The sequence below is a fragment of the Sesamum indicum genome, linkage group LG3 (assembly GCF_026168435.1).
Source record: "Sesamum indicum cultivar Baizhima isolate 11 linkage group LG3, ASM2616843v1, whole genome shotgun sequence".
Lineage (NCBI taxonomy): Eukaryota > Viridiplantae > Streptophyta > Magnoliopsida > Lamiales > Pedaliaceae > Sesamum > Sesamum indicum.
This window is the reverse complement of record NC_142659.1, coordinates 20,908,235-20,926,654: the sequence shown is the minus strand read 5'-3', so window position 1 is coordinate 20,926,654 and position 18,420 is coordinate 20,908,235. Positions and strand designations below refer to the sequence as shown.

The window sequence follows — 18,420 nt, the reverse complement described above, 5'->3', positions numbered from 1 at the left end:
CCTCCTCTCTGTTGACACACGGTGGTTGTTGTTGCTTTTCTGTTGTTGCGTGTTGTTGTTCTGTCGTTACTGTTCTGTTTGTCGAGCTTGACTCGTTGTTAGGCATACACATGTGCGTAGACGCAATCCTCTTAACGCGGTAATGCTCGTCGACCATTACTTTTCTATTTAAATAACAAAAAATAAATAATTTTGACCAATAAATTATATAATTTTATATTTAATAATTAAATTTTAAATTACCCATGCCACACATATCGAACATGATTTTGTACCCTAGTTAACGTTAATATCAAACATGGGTCACGTGATGACAGTGTAGCACCACCTCCAATGTTCATGTCGCCCCTCATTCAATCTCCCATTCTTCGTTACAAATTTTAATTTGTCAATCCCAAGACAATTTCTTTAAACCCCCAAACCAAAAATTAAAATTAAAATTAAACTTGATTTTTAAGAAACCCGGAAAGGCCACACGCTTTTTCTGCCTCTGCTTCTTTCACAATCCAAGATTCGATACCCCATTTCTTTTGACTTTAAGAATAAGAAGGGGAGGAATCAGAAGCAGCAAATTAAAGCTCAGAGAAAAAGGTACTGATCGAATCTTTCATATCGCTTTCTATCAATATTCTTGTTGAGGTTCTGTGGGCTGTTTCATTGATCTGATGGTGGTTTCTTCGGCGGACTGGGAGATATATATGCCGCTGATCTTTGTTTTTGTTTATTTGATGTTGCGGATTTTGATGTCGCTTTGTTTATTGCTATTGCATGAATTATTTTCTGTATCAATGAGAGGGAAATGTGCATTTTCCATTGAACTGGGGTCGTTGGAAACACTTTGTTTGTTTGGATTGGATAAGAACTCAACCAGTAATAGCAAAAAATAGGAGTTTAATCAGATTTCTAGCTTGTATTTTAGAATGTTTGGGATCCACTTTTTAGTTTTTCTAGAGGAGGATCATTGCTGGTTGGCCAACTGGTACGGGACTTGAACCCGTGACCTATCTTTCACATGAACAGGACGAGATCGGTGGGTCACTCTGATATTTAGAGTTCAAAAGGACTGTGTCATTTTAGTGACATTTAGGAAAAGTAGAGTCTCAAGAAGAGTGAGGAAGAAGTTTTATGATTTATGATTTTCCACGGTTTCTTATTAATAATTTTTCGGCCTACCTTCATGATGCTTGTCTGGAGAGTCGACTGTTTAAATTTCTGATCTCCTCGAAGATAGGCTGGAAATGGGAAGGAATATGGGGTGTTTATCTGTATTGGTAGCTAGCTGCAAGTTGCTTAGCATAAGGGAGACGGCAAGTGGAAATAATGGAGGGAGAATTAGTACCTTTTGTCATAGTTTACTCAATATTATATAGCTAGTGGATTTGGAAGTACAGTGAAACTGAAAACTTAGAATTTGATGGTTTTCTGGCATGAGTTCCTTGTAAAGCAGATTGTTTTTCAGGATCAACACTTTAATTTAGGCTAGGCTGGGGTCTTGTGTAGTTTTCCTATTGCGGATGTCAACTGCAACTTGCTGTCTTTTGTATAATTTGCCCAAACTTGCACGTTTTTTGTAGATTTAGCGAGTGATGTTGTGCAAAAGCAGGCTTTTTGTATTAAATTTGGGGATTAAATGAAAGGTTGGCGTTTGCCCATAGTTTTGGACGCACGAACCATCCATCTACAATAAAATCCTTTTACCCTTTCTGCTGGAAAAGGAAATGGAATATTAGAACGAACCTCAAGAACCAACCATCTGAGAATTTCTGATTCTGTTCTTTACGTAATGATATATTCCAATAGAACGGTCAATGATTTTATGGGTTATATGTACTTGGTGATTTGCTAATTCCTCTCTATGTTTTGCAGAGAGCATATTTTCCAGCTAAGTGAAGGGCTTCATTGATAAGCCGAAGTACTTTCCTGCCGGAAAAAAATCCTTCTCATAAAACATCATGCTTAAAGTCCCAGCTCATCAAGTTGCAGGACACAGAGCTGATGGTGGGAAACTTGGACCTCTTGTTGATGATTCCGGGCGTTTCTACAAGCCACTTCAGGGTGATGAGCGTGGCGCTAGAGAAGTTGCTTTCTATACATCGTTCTCTTCAGACTCTAAAGTTCCTGACCACATCAGTAGATTCTTCCCCAAGTTTTATGGAACTCAGCTTGTTGAGGCATCCGATGGGTCTGGAATGAAACCCCATCTTGTTCTACAAGATCTGACTTTCAGTCGAGTCCATCCATCAGTAATGGATATTAAGATTGGTTCAAGAACGTGGGGCCCAGAAGAGTCGGCGGAGCAAATCCAAAAGTGTTTGAAGAAAGATACAGAAAGTTCAAGCCTTCCGCTGGGATTTAGGCTATCAGGGATGCAAATCTTTGGAACCAAAGAATCCGGATTCTGGAAGCCGGAGAAGAAGTGGATGCAGTCCATTTCAACCGACGAAGTTAGGTTACTTCTTAAAAAGTTTGTTTCTTCCGACACATCTGCGTCGAGACCAGATTGTGCTTTTGCATCAGTCGTGTACGGTGGTTCTAAGGGTATTTTATCACAGTTGCTGGAGTTGAAGGCATGGTTTGAGGACCAAACTAGTTATCATTTCTTTGCTTGCTCGATTCTTATGATGTTTGAGAAGGAGCTTGCACTGGACCGGAAGAGCCCTTGCCCGGAAATCAAACTAGTTGATTTTGCTCATGTTTTCGAAGGCAGGGGTGTTATCGATCATAACTTCTTAGGCGGGCTTTGCTCTTTGATCAAGTTCATCTCTGAGATCCTAACCACTCCAGAAGACTCCTCTACTAATGGTCTGCTAGAAGATGTCCATAGAAGCCACGTTTACCCTGAAAACGGTTCAGCTTAAGTTTACAGAATATCCTAAGTGCCTCAACAACTTAAATAGATTATCGCTATTCACACTGTTCTTGTTTCGGTTTTCCCCATTTTCAAGAATGTAATCATTTCCTCTAGCATCTTTACAGGGGCCGAATGCTGTTAGCTCGATGATTTTGTTGCCTTCTCATGTAATAAAATCTCTCATGCTGCTAACTTTTGAATATATGAAGTTTGGCATGAACTCTTTGGTGTTTCTGCTCTTCCCGTCTTCTATTATCTTAACTCTGCGCTTTTCGAGCTTTAGCTGTCAATATGGATTTACTTCAAGATTTAGAGGCCAAATTGCACTCGCAGGGGCCACTACGGCCTCAACAAAAATGGGCGACCAGTGAGGGCTGGAAAACTTAATCCAATCCACCTCAGTTTTTTGTTCAACTCAGTGTTATGTCCATTTCATTGCTTACAAAATGCAAAGAATATGGGTAATTTGATCGATTCAAAATTTTATCTGAAAATTTATCCGACTAAGTAAACAACAATTCAGTTTACAGGTTTTTTAATTCATCAAATAATTCATTCCGATAAATAAAGTAGTTTTAAAATTGCACTTACACCCCTTCGAAAATTCAGAGGGAATGTAAATTAGAAGGTGGGTGTAAATGTAAATAGTGAAATTTCGCATTATGGGATCTAAGTGTATTAACCCTTTTTTGTTCTTTTTTTCGTTGTTGTTTACATTAGCATTTTTCTTTTAAACTCTAGAAGAAAGAGTTCACGAATAAACGGAGAATTTTTGGAGGGTATAAAAGTATAATTTTAATTTTTTTTTTGAGAGAAAGCATAATTTCATATTTTTAAATAAGATGTAAGTGCAATTAATCTAAGTTAGTCTGGTTTGCCTCGTGCCTCCAAACCCACCCACCATCATGTTTTTGTGGCTGGTTTGTAGTGCTGCTGCCACAAGGCGTGTTCCGGTTCAAACTTGTGCTGTTTTTGAGTCTCACTCTATTAACTCCTCATCATATTGCACTTTACTTACATTTGACATATTCACCACCACAAAATGTCTGATTTAGGTTCCAACATTGCTACACTGCTTCTTTTTATTACCAAAATAAATAAATAAATTACAACAAAGTTTCGAGATTTAGTATAACTATGATACCTTTTATTGTTTGAAAGATCATCAATAATCCCTTATGTTTGATGAAATTATGTGATATTTGGATGACGGTATGAAATTATTAACTTTTCCTTTGCTATATATTTTTTAATTTTAATTTTTTTTTGAAAAGATATAAAAATACCAAACTAGATAGATGGAAAATTCTGAAAACTTACAAAAATATTGTCCACTTAGTCAATATTTTTTTCTAAAAAAAAATAAGTAAGATTATAATTCATAGTTAATAAGTACATTTTAATCAGTTCATCATAAAAAATAAATAATAATTTAATGGAGACTATTTGATCAGGCTAGTTATTGAACGGTCGTTAAAAATAGAGGGTATCGATAATTTTTCAAGCAATAAAAAGTATTTGTAATTATATCAAATCTGATAGAAACTTACACAAAAATTTTGGTGACTTTTTTACCCTTTGACTCCTTCCCCCAAACAGCTTGTAGTTGGTGTGGAATTGAAACAATATATTTTCATTGAATAATAACTTGGAAGAAATGTTACAAGTTCAATTCATCTCCTTTTTTTTTAATTTTTTTATTTTATAAATATATTTTATATATAATTAAAATATCAAATTTTGATTAAATACATAAATAATTTCAGTTAAAAGAATACATTCAAAAGAGTTGAACCTTTTAATTATAGAGTCTGAATCTTAATATTGGCATTTGATTTCATTTCTTCAATAACGTGTGAAATGTTGTTACTTTACCAGTAGGTATCGATTAATTATAATTATTTGTTAAAAATAATATATAATTATTAATGTTATTATATTTGTTAGATATTATTATTTAATATTGATGATTGTAATAATAGTTATTACTTTCACTTAAGAAAATGAACAATTCTCGACAAATTATAAAGAATATAAAGTAAATACACATATACACATTTATACGAGTCAAAATACATGTAACTGAGGTTGGTGGCTGTCCCGAGGTGTGTTGGGTGCGCAAGTATTAAAAAGAAAAAAGAAAAAAAGGAAAAAAAAAATGAGGTTGGTAAGTAATATTAATTAATCACTATTATCCTTAAAAAAAAATATACATTTTCTACCCATTGAAAAAAAACTAATTAAATTAGACCCCACAAATTATCTTTGCTGACACAAACATGACTCATTGTGAGGTCATCATCACTTCTATAACTGTCTATACTTCCAAAAAAAATAAAAACTTGAATTATCTAAAATTTCCGGGTGGGGTCCATCCAAATACTTGGACAACCTCTGTACAGTAGGAATTAGTCTATGGAAGCTTCTCCTGTCCACCAAACTACATTCTGTTTTTTTTTTTTTTTCAAAAGTTTTCTTTGTGGAATTCAAATTTGGTGGAAGTCTTGTGAGAAAAATCAGAGGCTAGTTGTTTTAGTTCTTTCACTGGTGGTGGTGCTCCGCAGTAAAATACTCCTGCAATTTTGACCAACATATTCAATATCTCACAAAAATTTAATTTAATTCATGGAAAAGATACATAATAAAGCAAATTTCTAGATTTTATTTCGAAAAACTTACCAACTCTTGCGTTGGGATGATTAAGCGCGATGCGTTTGTAGACCGTACGCCAGTTGGGCTTGGCGAAATGTGACTTGACCCGAGTACCGGACACAATATCCACGCCGTTCTTGGCGTGGTTGAGAGATTGGAGCATGGTAATGAGAGCGGAACGAGCGTCTCCTTCTTCATACACGCTCGTGCAGTAGTTGTGCATTTCTATGACCCCTTTGTGGTCCGTTTCGGCAACCTCGTTCATGACGCCCTTAAACCAGTCGAAGGAACCTTGTTCTCTTGTCACCCAGTAGAAGTACGCCCTCCTCGTCTTGAAGTTGTGTCTCCCGCTCGCTGATCCTGATTTACGTCTGGGCGTTGTTAAGGGGCTAGGGTTATGGGGTGGAGCGGTCCCGTCCTCCAGAGCGTTCTCATCTTCCTCCATTTCCTTGATGTTGTTTACAATGTCCTTGACGACACTGATCATCGGCGTCGCGCCAATGCCGAGCCCCACTAGTAGCACCACGTCGTAGTCTTTGTAGTCTTGCGTTGGCGCTCCGTACGGACCATCGATCAACACTTTAGGGAAGCTGTTGAACAATTACATAACATTCATGAGTATAATCGAATGCTCTATCTTTAATACTTTATGATATAATTAGTTTTGTCACTGAAAAATAATTTCATGATCTAGCTTAGCTTTGACTGACAATCGAAATAGCAAAAATTGCATGAAAACTTACGTACGATAAACGCATACATCCAATTAACCATATGAATTGTGGGGGGCAACTGGTGTAGTTAGGACGAAATGTACACTTATACATGAATAATTAGAATTGTCTAAATAATAAAAAATTCAGAACAATGAATCTTAATATTGTGTAGGAAATAGGGAAAAAAAGGAGTTACTTGGGATTATTATCTCCTTGCATAAAGTCGGCACGGAGGAGCCCACTCTTTCCGGTTGGTGGAGGCTGACAAACCTAACAAAGACCAAATCAAGTTAGGAAATAACAACCCACATGAGAATTGAGATGATGATGACCACCAACTTTTCTGGCTACCCTATTTCCAAACAAATTCGGACAACTATTTCCTTATTCTACACAATTATTTTTTTATGAGTTATGTCACGAAAATCTCTGATGGGATTCCGAAAACAATACATTCCCCATTACAGATCTTGTTTAATTTGATGGGACTCTCACATATCAATTTGGTTGTAATTAAAAACATCATAAATTTTATCTAAAATATAGAGTTTGATATATTTTTAACTTATTTTTATTTATCAAGAAAAGACAAACACACAGTATATCTATTTTTATTTACCTATAAATAAAAAAAATGAGGTGAGTAATTGGAAAAATACCTCTGAAAAAACAGCTTTGAGTTGTCTGGTCCAGTCACCGAGTGTCCGAATGTGAACACTCACGTAATCATCTCTAGGCGCCGAAGTGATTGAAAATGGGTGCCTGCAAGTGCCAGTAGTGGACCACTACAACCCATCAATCAAGTTCTTGTGACACAATTCTTTTCTACTAATTATGTTGTCTACCATAATCTAATTAAATAAATATCCTGCTTAATCGTCATATGTATATGTATATATATGTGTGTATCACTATTAAAAAAAAGTTTAATAATTGAAAAGAATTAAATATCAAACTAATAAGCATTAAAATTCTTGTTACTAATTTATAGTATTTCATACCAAAAATTTATTTATTAATGAATATTTACTCACAGATGAATTATTTAAATTATGCTAAATGGTCGATATTGATTTTAATGTTTTTCTTTTTCTCAATAATTATTATATTGGAATTAGCAAAGTTAGGAGACCTACCATTCGAAGGGGGAAACAGCTGCGCAGTTGACAAAAATGTACTGTCCACTTTTGTATTTGAATCCCTGTGGCTTTGACATGTGCAGTGCTAGCACATTTCCAGGGTACACCGCCACCTTCAGTTTCAGTGATATCCCACGTCAAAACATGTTCTCTTATGTATGTTTACGGAAAAATCTAGTTCCAACTAAGTCCGCTATAATTTAATATTTATTCTGTAATTAATATATAATTTAAAAAAAATGATCAATTATATAAAAAATGTAGTTTACATATTATGTGTTTGATTTGATTCGATAAAATTCATTTCGGGTAAAATTAAATTTCCTGTGTTCTTATTGTGTTTTCGTTAAAATCCCACTCGTCAATTGTTTATGTAATTATTGGTGTATGTAATAATTGAATGATTTATAAGAATAGAATCAAAGTGGGGGTGGACGTACCTTCAAGATCTTAACGGCCTTGATACTGGATCGGAACGCCCTGATCAATCTTTCGCCAGCATAGAGTACGATAGGAACTGTGAGGTACATCCACGTCTGCCGATGTATACAAACATCATTAGAAATCTAAACTAAGACCAACACAAAACCATATAACATTGTAAGTACTAACCGTTTTCTTGTACCAATCATGGGTCAAATAAAGCTTGATGCCATGAATGATGAGGAGCGCATAGACAACGACGAAGAGGTGGTGTGAGTACCAGAAGGCATTGAACCCTGTGAGCTTGTTCAAGGGTTTTGGTAGGTTCACTCTTCCCCTCCTGAACCATGGGGATGCAAGTGTGAAGGCTATGGCCATTAGCACCACCATCACAATCCCCGTCACCCCTTCCCACCCCTTCACAAAGTGCCAATAGCTCGTCGGCTGTTCCCCGAAGAACTCCTCCATCGGCTCGTACTCCTCCTCGGTCGCATGTAGCAGCCGAGGGAAATCACACGCCAAATGGCTGATCCCGTGTATTCCCACCCCTAACGCAATCGCCACAGCGATCACCTGCAGCATGAACAAACATTATTTAGGCTGCATTCTTTGTGTATATCAAGAATTAGGAGTCTGCAGTCTAAATCCTCTATTTTAAATTCAAATTTTGTCTAATCATCGAGCTTTCGTTAGTAAGACTAATTCAAGTCCCTTTTCATGACAAAACTATATAGAAAGATTCAACTAATTACCTTGTGGAAATTGAGGTTGTCATCGAACGGAACGGCCACGCCTAGCCTGGTCTTGTTCCTAAGCCAGGTGATGGTGTTCCGACAAACCGGCAACAGAATGAGAGCCATGTTGAGCTTAAGAGTCTCGGCAGCTCCCTTAGCCATGCAGACACAATGGCCCATAACACCAAACACTTCTCTATTCTTGTACTGAATGTACTTGTAAGTAAAGAGACCAGCCATGACTCCAATCCACAGAGCCATCACCCAAACTCTCTGCCAATTGTCCATCAAAAAGTACTTGAAATCTCTGTACCGCCTCTTTATGGGGTGGTCTTGCGTCGGCTTAAGCTTCTCGCTCAGCATTTTGCTCAAGTTCCGGCTCTCACCACCCCTGACCGATTGGCTCGGCCCTTGCAGCAACAGCATTTCTAAGTTCTCTATCTGACGTTCCACAACGTTGATCGTTAGTTTTGTTGAGTTCTTGATAATTAACAACTAGTTTGTAACGATTGATGTAATCACGTACGTACCATAATGTAACCGAGCTCGTTGGGGTCTAATTCTTCCATGATCAATCTTGCATACTCATCTGCCTGCTTCTGAATATTCGACAGCTTGTTGGCTGAAGCACTCAATGTAATAATCTGCAAATAATAATGTTTTCCGTTACATAATTGCATGAAATTAGACAGCTAATTATTATTATCAGACAAGGGAAGTCAATGTGATGCCCATACATTCACTGAACATAATATCAAACAAAAATTAAACATAGTTTAATAATTCAAAGAAATTTAAAATAAAAAAAAAGCTGATCCGTACCTCACGCACTTCCTCTTCTGTTATTCTGCCATCAGCATCTTTATCGACCCTGCAAAAAAAATAATTTAATTATTGATGATTAAGGTATAATTAATTATGATTAAATATTAATTCTTTGGATTTGTTAATTACATGTCAAAGAAAGTCTGAAGCCGAGAATCAAAGCTTTGATCGGAGATTTGGTCCCAGAACTCCTTCAGCTGTGCTTTAGTAATGGAGTCGCCGGAGATGTTCCTCCGCCGTGCAAGAGCGTCGAAGAGCTCGCCGGCGAATTCCTTGGACTCTTTGTTCATACCTGCAGGATTAATCCGAATTGTTGTTGAATAATTATTCAACTTGAATTGAGATTGTGAGGAGAAAAGCTGAATCGGTCAATGGTGGTGAAGGATTTTACCGATGCATTCACCAAAAAGTGAGCGATGGAGAAGGCCGTTGGTGGTGGCTGTCAGCTCGTCGAACCGCTTCTCCACCCCGGCCCAGGCGGCGGCACAGTCGGTCTTGCTGATAAACTTGAGCCCCTTGAGGGCGTGCGCCGCGGCGGATTTCGCCCGGTCGAATCTCCCAGCAGGGTGAGAGCGGCGCGTGAGGGAAGCCAAACGCTTCAACTCATGCGACACCTGCCTGATTCTTGACGAAGCATTTCTCGCCACGGATGACCCGAAGGAGGACTTCTTCTCCAGGCCCTTGGCCAGCAGCGCCAGCTCCGGGTCCTCCACCTCTCCGCCTCCGGCAGTCTTGACGCTGTGCACAGCCACCGAGTCATCCCGCACGTCAAGAGTGATCTCGACGTAGTCATCGGCGGCGGGAGAGGCTCCGGAGGAGTGATCCGCCGGGAGATTGAAACGGGCGCTTTTTCTACCACCCCTCTTGTTCAAGGGCCCGCTTAGCGGCCCGCTGTAGGAAGTCCTGTCGCCGGCGACAATCTCCGTGTCGGAGTGGTGGTGGTGGTGGTGGTGCTTACTCTCCGGATTCTGCATTTCAACTCTACAAAGCAATGGCCAACTTCTTGATTATAAGCTTCAAAGTAGTGCAAAAAAATCAAAAAAAGCAGCTCAAATGAAGCGGCTTTTCTTCTGTGCTTTTACTTGGATTGTTGTCTGCCTCGTTCTTACCGAGTCTTCCAACCTTAATTTCTTCTGCTCTGTGTAAGAAGAAATGGAGGTAATGAACTTAGATGTATATATATATATATATATATATATATATATAAACGTATAGAAATAGGATAGGAGGGGTAATGGGGAGGTTTGACGGGGAAGGTGGGTTGATTGTGTCATGCAATTCCGCGGCAGAAATGTGCGTATTGTGTATGAATTTTATGCATACATATATTACTCGTATTAAAAAATATAGGACCAACATATTACTTTATAAAGTTAAAAGATAAAAACAACAAACCATCTAAGTTACGTGATCAAAATTCTTATCCAAATCAGGTTCGATCGAATCAAACTAATCACAAAGTAAGTGTGATGCACTTATCATGCCATTTCTCCTAAACTGTATATCAATCATTAGGCATATGTATTGTACTTATTATATAATATAATAAATTTATATTTGATTAGACTCGATTTGGATGAGAATTTACAAAATAAATAATTTATAAATATTTGATATTACCTTATTAAAAAAATAGCTTATTATACCACAATATTCATTAAAAAAAACTTAGGTTAATTTTACTTTTTACTCTAGTGGATAATACATAGCTTAGTGAAAGTTTAGTTGGAAACTTTGTTTAATCAATATCAAATCTTTGGGGTGGGCCTAATATTTAATAATCACTAGGAAAAAGATGTGGAAATTTCCAAACACCTTCTTCGGGAACTAAACTCGTCTAATATGAATGTTTATCATCATTAATTGCACTAATTAAGATTAAGACAGTCAATAAATAACACAAGCTGCTCTGTCCCACCTTGAAAATTTTAATTTAAATTGAATTTTTGTCCGATTTAGACAAATTAATATGGTAAATACAATATACATATAACATATTTTGTGTATAATTTAATAAAAGTGATCAATCATATAATAAATGTATCATATTAATTTTATAATTGATTTGGATGGATCGGATCCGATTGCAGTAAGAATTTGAGGAGTGGTGGGTGTACATGCAGTGAGGTGTTTGGTGGAGACGATGTGGGCTGGATTTCTGCGTCCCGCACGCGGGATTTTACATGACGACCATGTCCACCTGCATCAGTTGACAGTTCGGTGAAGAAATTATCAACTTTTTCTAATTAAATATATTATTTGCTTTCCGAGATTTGTGAATGTATTAAATATTAATTCCCTTTTCGTTAATTTTATGTTCTTATACTCTTGGATTTATGTCATATATATATATGATCGAGTTTGAATTTTTTATTTTTTATTTTTACGAATAATTACATTTGCATTCCTAATATATGATCTATTTATATAGATTAATTCAGGTTTTTTGCATAATTATAAAAAACCATTAATGATAGTAAAAATTAGGAATAACTTATGTAATAATATTGATATTTCTGAGATGTGTATGTATACTTTTTTGAAAAGAATCGGTGATTTGTATTAATAATGTTGACTTTTTTTATGAGAATAATTTTTAAAAAGTATGAATAATTTGTATAAATAGATCATATATCAAAAAATACTGATGTAAATTGTCTCTTTTTTAATTATTGATTAGTATTATGTTTCATATTTTTGTATAATTTGATTTCAATATTATCTGATCGACATACATACAAAGCACACTGCATGTGGTAAATTTTGACCTATTTACGTATTTCACTTGAGTACTAAACAAACTTTACATCCTAAATATTCTTCAATCTTCTAATAAAAAATTTTAGCGCCATATCCATAATCAACTACTATAAATTGATGTGGTCGGTGGTTAAGATCGAATGTGATTATAGATACAGTATGTGCTCGAGTTACATTTTATGAAGGTAAACGTGCATTCTGACATGTGTGTTGATTCCTGACAAAATTATATTTTTAGTCCCAAATAATATAAGGTCCAATATTTTAGTCATCTGCTTTACGAGATTTTCAATTGAAAAAAACCAAAAACATATAGTTCTATGCTTCACTGAAATTTCAAAATGATCCAAAAAAACTGAAAAAACTTGATAAATTTAATGTGCCAAATATTCTTAATTTTAGATAATTTTAATAATCAAGTAAAACAGAAGACTAAACATATCAAATTTATTTCGATTTTAATATCATTCTAAAAATTATGTAAAATAAAAAACTAAAAATATTGAACTCCCCGTCACAATCACCTGTGTGTATATTGCATATTTACCTTACAATTTGGATTTTGCAACAAAATGTGGTAGTGGGTGGGTGGGGTAGCGCTAACGATAGCTACTGCAGGAAACTCGAGGGAGTGGGGAGGCCCGGTTCAGTGGCGCGCACTCACCCGATAACGCGGATACAGTGGGCCCATCTCTGATATTTTTGTTTGAAATATTTTGTTGATTTTTAAAAATTAAACAAAAGAAAAATAGAGTTTCTAAATATTTTTGTATCTTTTAAGTTTTGAGGCTTAGTGGTCAATAACCGGTAAAATAAAAAAAATAACATTTATAATTTAAAATAAATAACATCGACACCCCCATATTATTAAATCTAATACACAAGTATTAATTATTTTGGGATAATTACATTTACATCCCTTGATCTATAGTTTATTTGCACACAATCACCCATATATTTTAGATAATTACATATATACTCATCAAAATAGTAATATCACTTACAAAAATCATGCATTACTTTTTCAAAAAATTACACACGCACTCCTAAAAACTTTAGCACCATTACACAAATTATCCCTATTGTTTTGTTGTCAGGGGTAATCTATGTAATTAAACAAAAAATAGGAGTAATTTGCATAAACGGACCATAAATCAGGGAGTGTACATGTAATTATCCCATTATCTTTTATAAATTACAGGTACACTTCCTAAAGCGGTGATTCTATTATTTACTTCAGGTGGTATACTAAAATATTGTTTGTGTACTTGTAATACAACCACAACAAATGATGTACTCGTAATTTTATAAAAAATAATAAATATTTATATAATTAAATATAACCTTTGTGTATCAATGTATCGCCAACTCGAATTTTTCAACATCAAAATGAATAAATATCATATCGAAGTCTATTCATTTTAAATTTTTTTGGAAAAACATAAGATGGAAAAAGAGACTTTCTGAATATCTTTATATTTTTTTTACTTTTAAAAAATTAGTGGTAAATTATCGGGAAAAAAGTTTAAAAAAATTATTTTAATAATCATTAAAAATAATAATAATTGAAATGATTATTTATTTAACATTTGTTATTGGGAAGTCATTCGTTTAGATTACTGTGCAGGTATTTTGTGGAACAGGATGTCGGATGATCAAAGTTGTCAGTTGTCACCACTTCATTTTCTTGAATTCAGATTTGAACTAAAGTCGTGTGTTTGGAAAAGTGGGCGATTTTGATTTCTCTATCTTGGACTTATCCACCAAAGTCCCAACCTCCCACTTTTGATATATTATCATTACGTTTGACGGATTAAATCACAAAAAATTGGAATTTCATACTCTAATTATTATATGGGATAGGGATTGATTTAATCCCAAATTTCAACACCAATGCAAGTGGGAAAAAAAAAAACAAGGATGTATTTTTTTTATTCATAATTAACCGTTTTGGAAAGTGATTTTATGTGTACATATAATAAATAATATTTCATATTTTATAATATATTATAAAAAAGTAAAATATTTAAATTAACAAATCACATTTTCAAGAAAAGAAGAAGAAATAAACAAAAGAAAACCAACTGAAGGTATTATCAAAACAACAAAAGAATTAATATATTGGTGTTAAAAAAATAATTACAATTATCTAATTAGGAGTATAAAATTGATATTTCAAAATTACGGCAGCGGTATCATTAAGTGTTGATTGTGAGTATAGAAGGTTTTTCTTTTGAGTTAATTACAGTTTACCATCTAAACTGTGACCATGTTTACACCTTGGCGTCTAATTTTTTTTTTTTTTTTTATTTCAACTTACGATCTCGACTCTATAAAATTTTGCGCATTATCATTTATAACTGTTTTTTTTCCTAAGTTTTTCATCAAAAAATCATTGCATGCGGGGCCCATGTGATATTTAAGTGGTTATGTGATGTGATATTTCCACATATGCAGAAAAAAGAACAAAAAGAACTGTTATATAGCAAAGTGTAAATTTTGCAAAGTTGACATGATAAATTGACAAAAAAAAAAGTTTAGATACCAAAGTGCAAAAACGATTTTTCTGATTAAGAATTTTTTAACTTATAACTATGTGCATAATTTTCTTGGAATTAATTGGAACGATTAATAAATTGAGTCACGATGTTTTTCTTCATTATATATAATTAATCTTTCATGAGTAGAAAGGGTAGGCGGGATGAACTCGTTGTGGCTGTCTTAAATAATGAAACTTAACTGTTACAATATATATTTTTATTCAAAATTCGTTCAGACATTGTTGAACTTGGTCATCGTATTTTTACCAACATCAACTTTCATTGAATCAAATATTAAGGGCTAGCTGTCGCTAACCCATGATTCACCCACGTGACTTTCAATAAGGTTCAAGCTTGTGATATTTAGGTGAAAAATTAAACTCTTAATTCTACCGGACCAACCATGTTGATGTGTATTCTCCGGTGTATTATGTACGTATAGTATCATTATTTATAAAGAATAATTACAATGCCCTCTTTTGAGGTTTGTTGTAATTACATATAAACTACTTGTAGTTTGCAATAACATTTGTTATTCTTAGCATTTATTTCTATCTAATATATAGATCCATCTGTTAGTCCAAATTTATCGAATTTGTTGATATTAGCAAAAAGAAAGTGAATAAAAATTCTATGTACTTTTGATTGACTTATTCCTCATTTATGCAAATCAAACAAATTTTTTACAATCAAAATACCCTTATAAGATTGAAGATATATCTCCTCACATGTAAAGCGTGTGAAGATATATCAGGGTTGTTTGACCAAAAAAGATTTGTTTCATCTGTAACATATCAGTAATAAGTCAATAAGGGGTAAATATAAATTTTCAGTCAATTTTTTTATTACTATTAGCAAATTCAATGTATTTTAACTAACGAATGAGTATATTTATTAAACAAAAATAAACATTAGGAATACTCGTTATAATTTTCATATGACAAGGATTTACAATTAATTATACTAAATTTTAGAGGAAAAAAAAAATAGTGTAATTGTTCCTTATTTTACGGCTCTCAAATACTAAAATTCATAGTGTAACTATTCTCAGGGTTAGGAACTTAGGACTTATCCGTCTCAAATTTGATGAATATACCAACTGCAAGTTGTAAAAAAGGAAAACATTTTGATGTATTTTTTTTTTTTCCGATTTGAAATGAACAAGTACATCATTCAAAATTTTGGACTTGTCCCAACGTGCAATAATTCGTAAATTAATTGCTCTCCTTGTGTAATATAATAACGTCCAACTCAATGATAATATTTGTCGTGTATATTTTAATTAGCTATTATACAATGTTTATCTTAATTTTATATCATATGTTTGAACCTTACTATTAAATTAAAAAAAATAAAAGAATTATTCAAATAAGGAAAATATTTATTTTTTGGATAATTTTCTCAATGGAATTCTAGAACCGAGTAATGTAGCTTTCAAAGTTAGGTGCATGCAGTTATAGTAATGGGCAATTGGACACCAGCAAAAATTGCATTTTTTCTATTATTTTTTTTTAAGTGAACGTGACGAATTAATATTATTTATTTATTTTAAATAAATTGATTATAATCATTAATATCAAATATTTATATGTAACAACAACCGACAATTATAACATCATATATTAATCATCAATATCATATAACTATATATAATCAACACGTATTATTAAGGAAAGATTTCATGCGCGTGTCAGGATCTTAATATCGAATGATTTTGTCTCCAATAAATGAAATTTTTAGATGACATGGTGTCATGGGCGTACTCTTTTGTCTCGTAGCGGAATATATTTTTCGCCCGTGCGGGGTCTCAGGTTACATCTCAGCCCTTCGACTAGCCCCGCATGAGCCCGCAATGCCCGTCTCATGCCCAATGCACACTCGGGGTATCCTCGGTGCATGCCTTCGTCATGGCCGTCTTCTATGCCTCGCCCGAGTAAGACCGCATCATAAGTTCGAGGCTCCTTTAATATGCCGACATCCTGCCTTGATCCCACACGGCATGTTCGACATGCCTTCTTACCTTTCAGCGTGGCTTCATAATATGCCCACAGTGCGGCGTCGCCCCACAACCGCTTATCTTAGCCAACGGACACCTATGGACGGTTATAACTCGATAGCGCGTGCCATGAGTTGGATCACAAGGTCTTGGAGTGCTTGTCTCGATCACTCATTCGCACGAGAGTTGTTGCCCTTAATATCTCGCACCCGTGGAGCAACCTTGTGCGTCATACGGAGCCTCTCGGTCGCTTTTGCACCCAACATAGGTCATCCTGACCCTACACTGCCCGTCAGGTTCTCATACCTTTCGAGAACTCTAAACACTCCTTTGAAATGTCTAGAGCCGTCTCTTAAAGGCCCCACAAGAATAACTTCACATTGTTTTAACACCAATAATCAATTCTTTTGTCGTGTCGATAATATCATAAATTAGGTTGAAATATTACAACAATTAATATATATAAATATATATATATATTTCAGAATAAAAGTTAGGTCGAAATTGAAATTATTGAAAAAGTGGCGGTAGGTGAATCTCCAATTTCGAGCGAGCTTCCAGATTCAATTCTTGGCAGCACTAATGTGACAAATAACAACATCTAAATTTCAGCCTACAGTATTAATAATAATAAAAAAAAGATATCCTAAATTTCAGCTCTGCATGACGTTGACTTGGTTGTAATTCTCTTCTTCCTCCAATCTTCACCACCTAAATACTATATATTTGTATATATTCCAAATTTCATACTAAATTTGAATTTTTCTAACCTAAATTACTTATCTATAAATATATATTTGGAAATTAATTTTGATCTCTAAATTTTCTGAAACATGATTTTGGTCCCTAATTTTTATAAAATTATTACGATTTTAGCCCAACAATTAAAATAGAATTTAAAGATGTTAAGTTAAAGGGAACCGAATGGACTAAGATCATAATTATTTGTAAAGATTAGACACCAAAATCATGCCTCAAAAAATTTAGAAACCAAAATCGAAATATTTTGTAAAATTAGCTTGCCCTATATATTTACATTAATCATTATATATACAATCAGTATACGGTAAGTTAGATTTTCAAGTATTTAAATCACGTGATTAAGCTTACTAAATATACGTTTTGAGTGCAAACTGTGAACTCGAACGTTATAATTATTATTTTTTTTCTAAATCAATCATCTTACAACAAATTATGCAATCATCGAGTCGAATTGTACCCCAAACCCAAACCCCCCAAAAAAAATAACAATTATTATAAATAAAAATATTCAAAGGAGAAATTCAAAGTCAAAATAGAGCAAGTAATATTAAATATTTCCTTTTGGGGTATAGCTTTTTAGAGTATGACTGGGAAATGTATGAAAGGATTGACCAACTAATGATAAGTATATTAAATGTTGTTGAGGTTTGACTTTGACTTTTCACCTCTGGACAACACACACACTGCAAGACAAGATAGTACAAACCGGTAGCCGGTCAACCCCCGACGCGTATATACCGAAAAGCAAGAGCGTTATACCTCTAAATTTGTGTATATTGTGTTCTGGTGCTTAAGGAAAATGACAATTTGTATCTCATAATACAACGACTTACAAATTCAAAATAACAACATTACAAACTTTGAGAAACAACAAAACATGATTTAATTAGAAGACACATCTATTCGGTTGATTAGACACGATTGGATGATAATTGAGTCGCGCACCAACCATTACCCGTATATCACGAATTTGTTATGCATCGCACGTCGTAACCAATCACTTGTTATGATTAATCTGATCA

At 34.4% G+C, this 18,420-nt stretch overlaps 2 protein-coding genes across 2 annotated transcripts; one reads left to right on the top strand and one right to left on the bottom strand.

Moving 5' to 3' along the window:
- The first annotated feature begins 254 nt into the window (after positions 1 to 254).
- On the top strand, positions 255 to 3,083 carry LOC105158271 (inositol polyphosphate multikinase alpha). The gene is made up of 2 exons (XM_011074962.3): positions 255 to 591; positions 1,867 to 3,083. Exon 2 carries the CDS (start codon positions 1,953 to 1,955, stop codon positions 2,856 to 2,858), a length of 906 nt encoding a protein of 301 aa, XP_011073264.1. The 5' UTR covers positions 255 to 591; positions 1,867 to 1,952; the 3' UTR covers positions 2,859 to 3,083.
- Positions 3,084 to 5,015: 1,932 nt separating this feature from the next.
- On the bottom strand, positions 5,016 to 10,566 carry RBOHA (respiratory burst oxidase homolog A). The gene is made up of 12 exons (XM_088878238.1): positions 9,732 to 10,566; positions 9,470 to 9,632; positions 9,338 to 9,386; positions 9,046 to 9,159; positions 8,534 to 8,956; positions 7,971 to 8,354; positions 7,799 to 7,894; positions 7,356 to 7,471; positions 6,879 to 6,981; positions 6,416 to 6,489; positions 5,531 to 6,093; positions 5,016 to 5,425 (listed from the first exon to the last, which is right to left on the bottom strand). The coding sequence occupies exons 1-12, from the start codon at positions 10,312 to 10,314 to the stop codon at positions 5,316 to 5,318; spliced, it is 2,778 nt and encodes a 925-aa protein (XP_088734364.1). The 5' UTR covers positions 10,315 to 10,566; the 3' UTR covers positions 5,016 to 5,315.
- Positions 10,567 to 18,420: the final 7,854 nt, after the last annotated feature.

Excerpts from the sequence above, each read along its gene's own strand:
- RBOHA (XM_088878238.1), bottom strand. The coding sequence starts at position 10,314 with ATGCAGAATCCGGAGAGTAAGCACCACCACCACCACCACCACTCCGAC. Across the intron at positions 9,160-9,337 it reads CAGAAGAGGAAGTGCGTGAG|ATTATTACATTGAGTGCTTC; the intron begins GTACGGATCAGC and ends TATTATTTGCAG. Across the intron at positions 7,472-7,798 it reads AGGCCGTTAAGATCTTGAAG|GTGGCGGTGTACCCTGGAAA; the intron begins GTACGTCCACCC and ends CTGAAACTGAAG.
- LOC105158271 (XM_011074962.3), top strand. The coding sequence starts at position 1,953 with ATGCTTAAAGTCCCAGCTCATCAAGTTGCAGGACACAGAGCTGATGGT.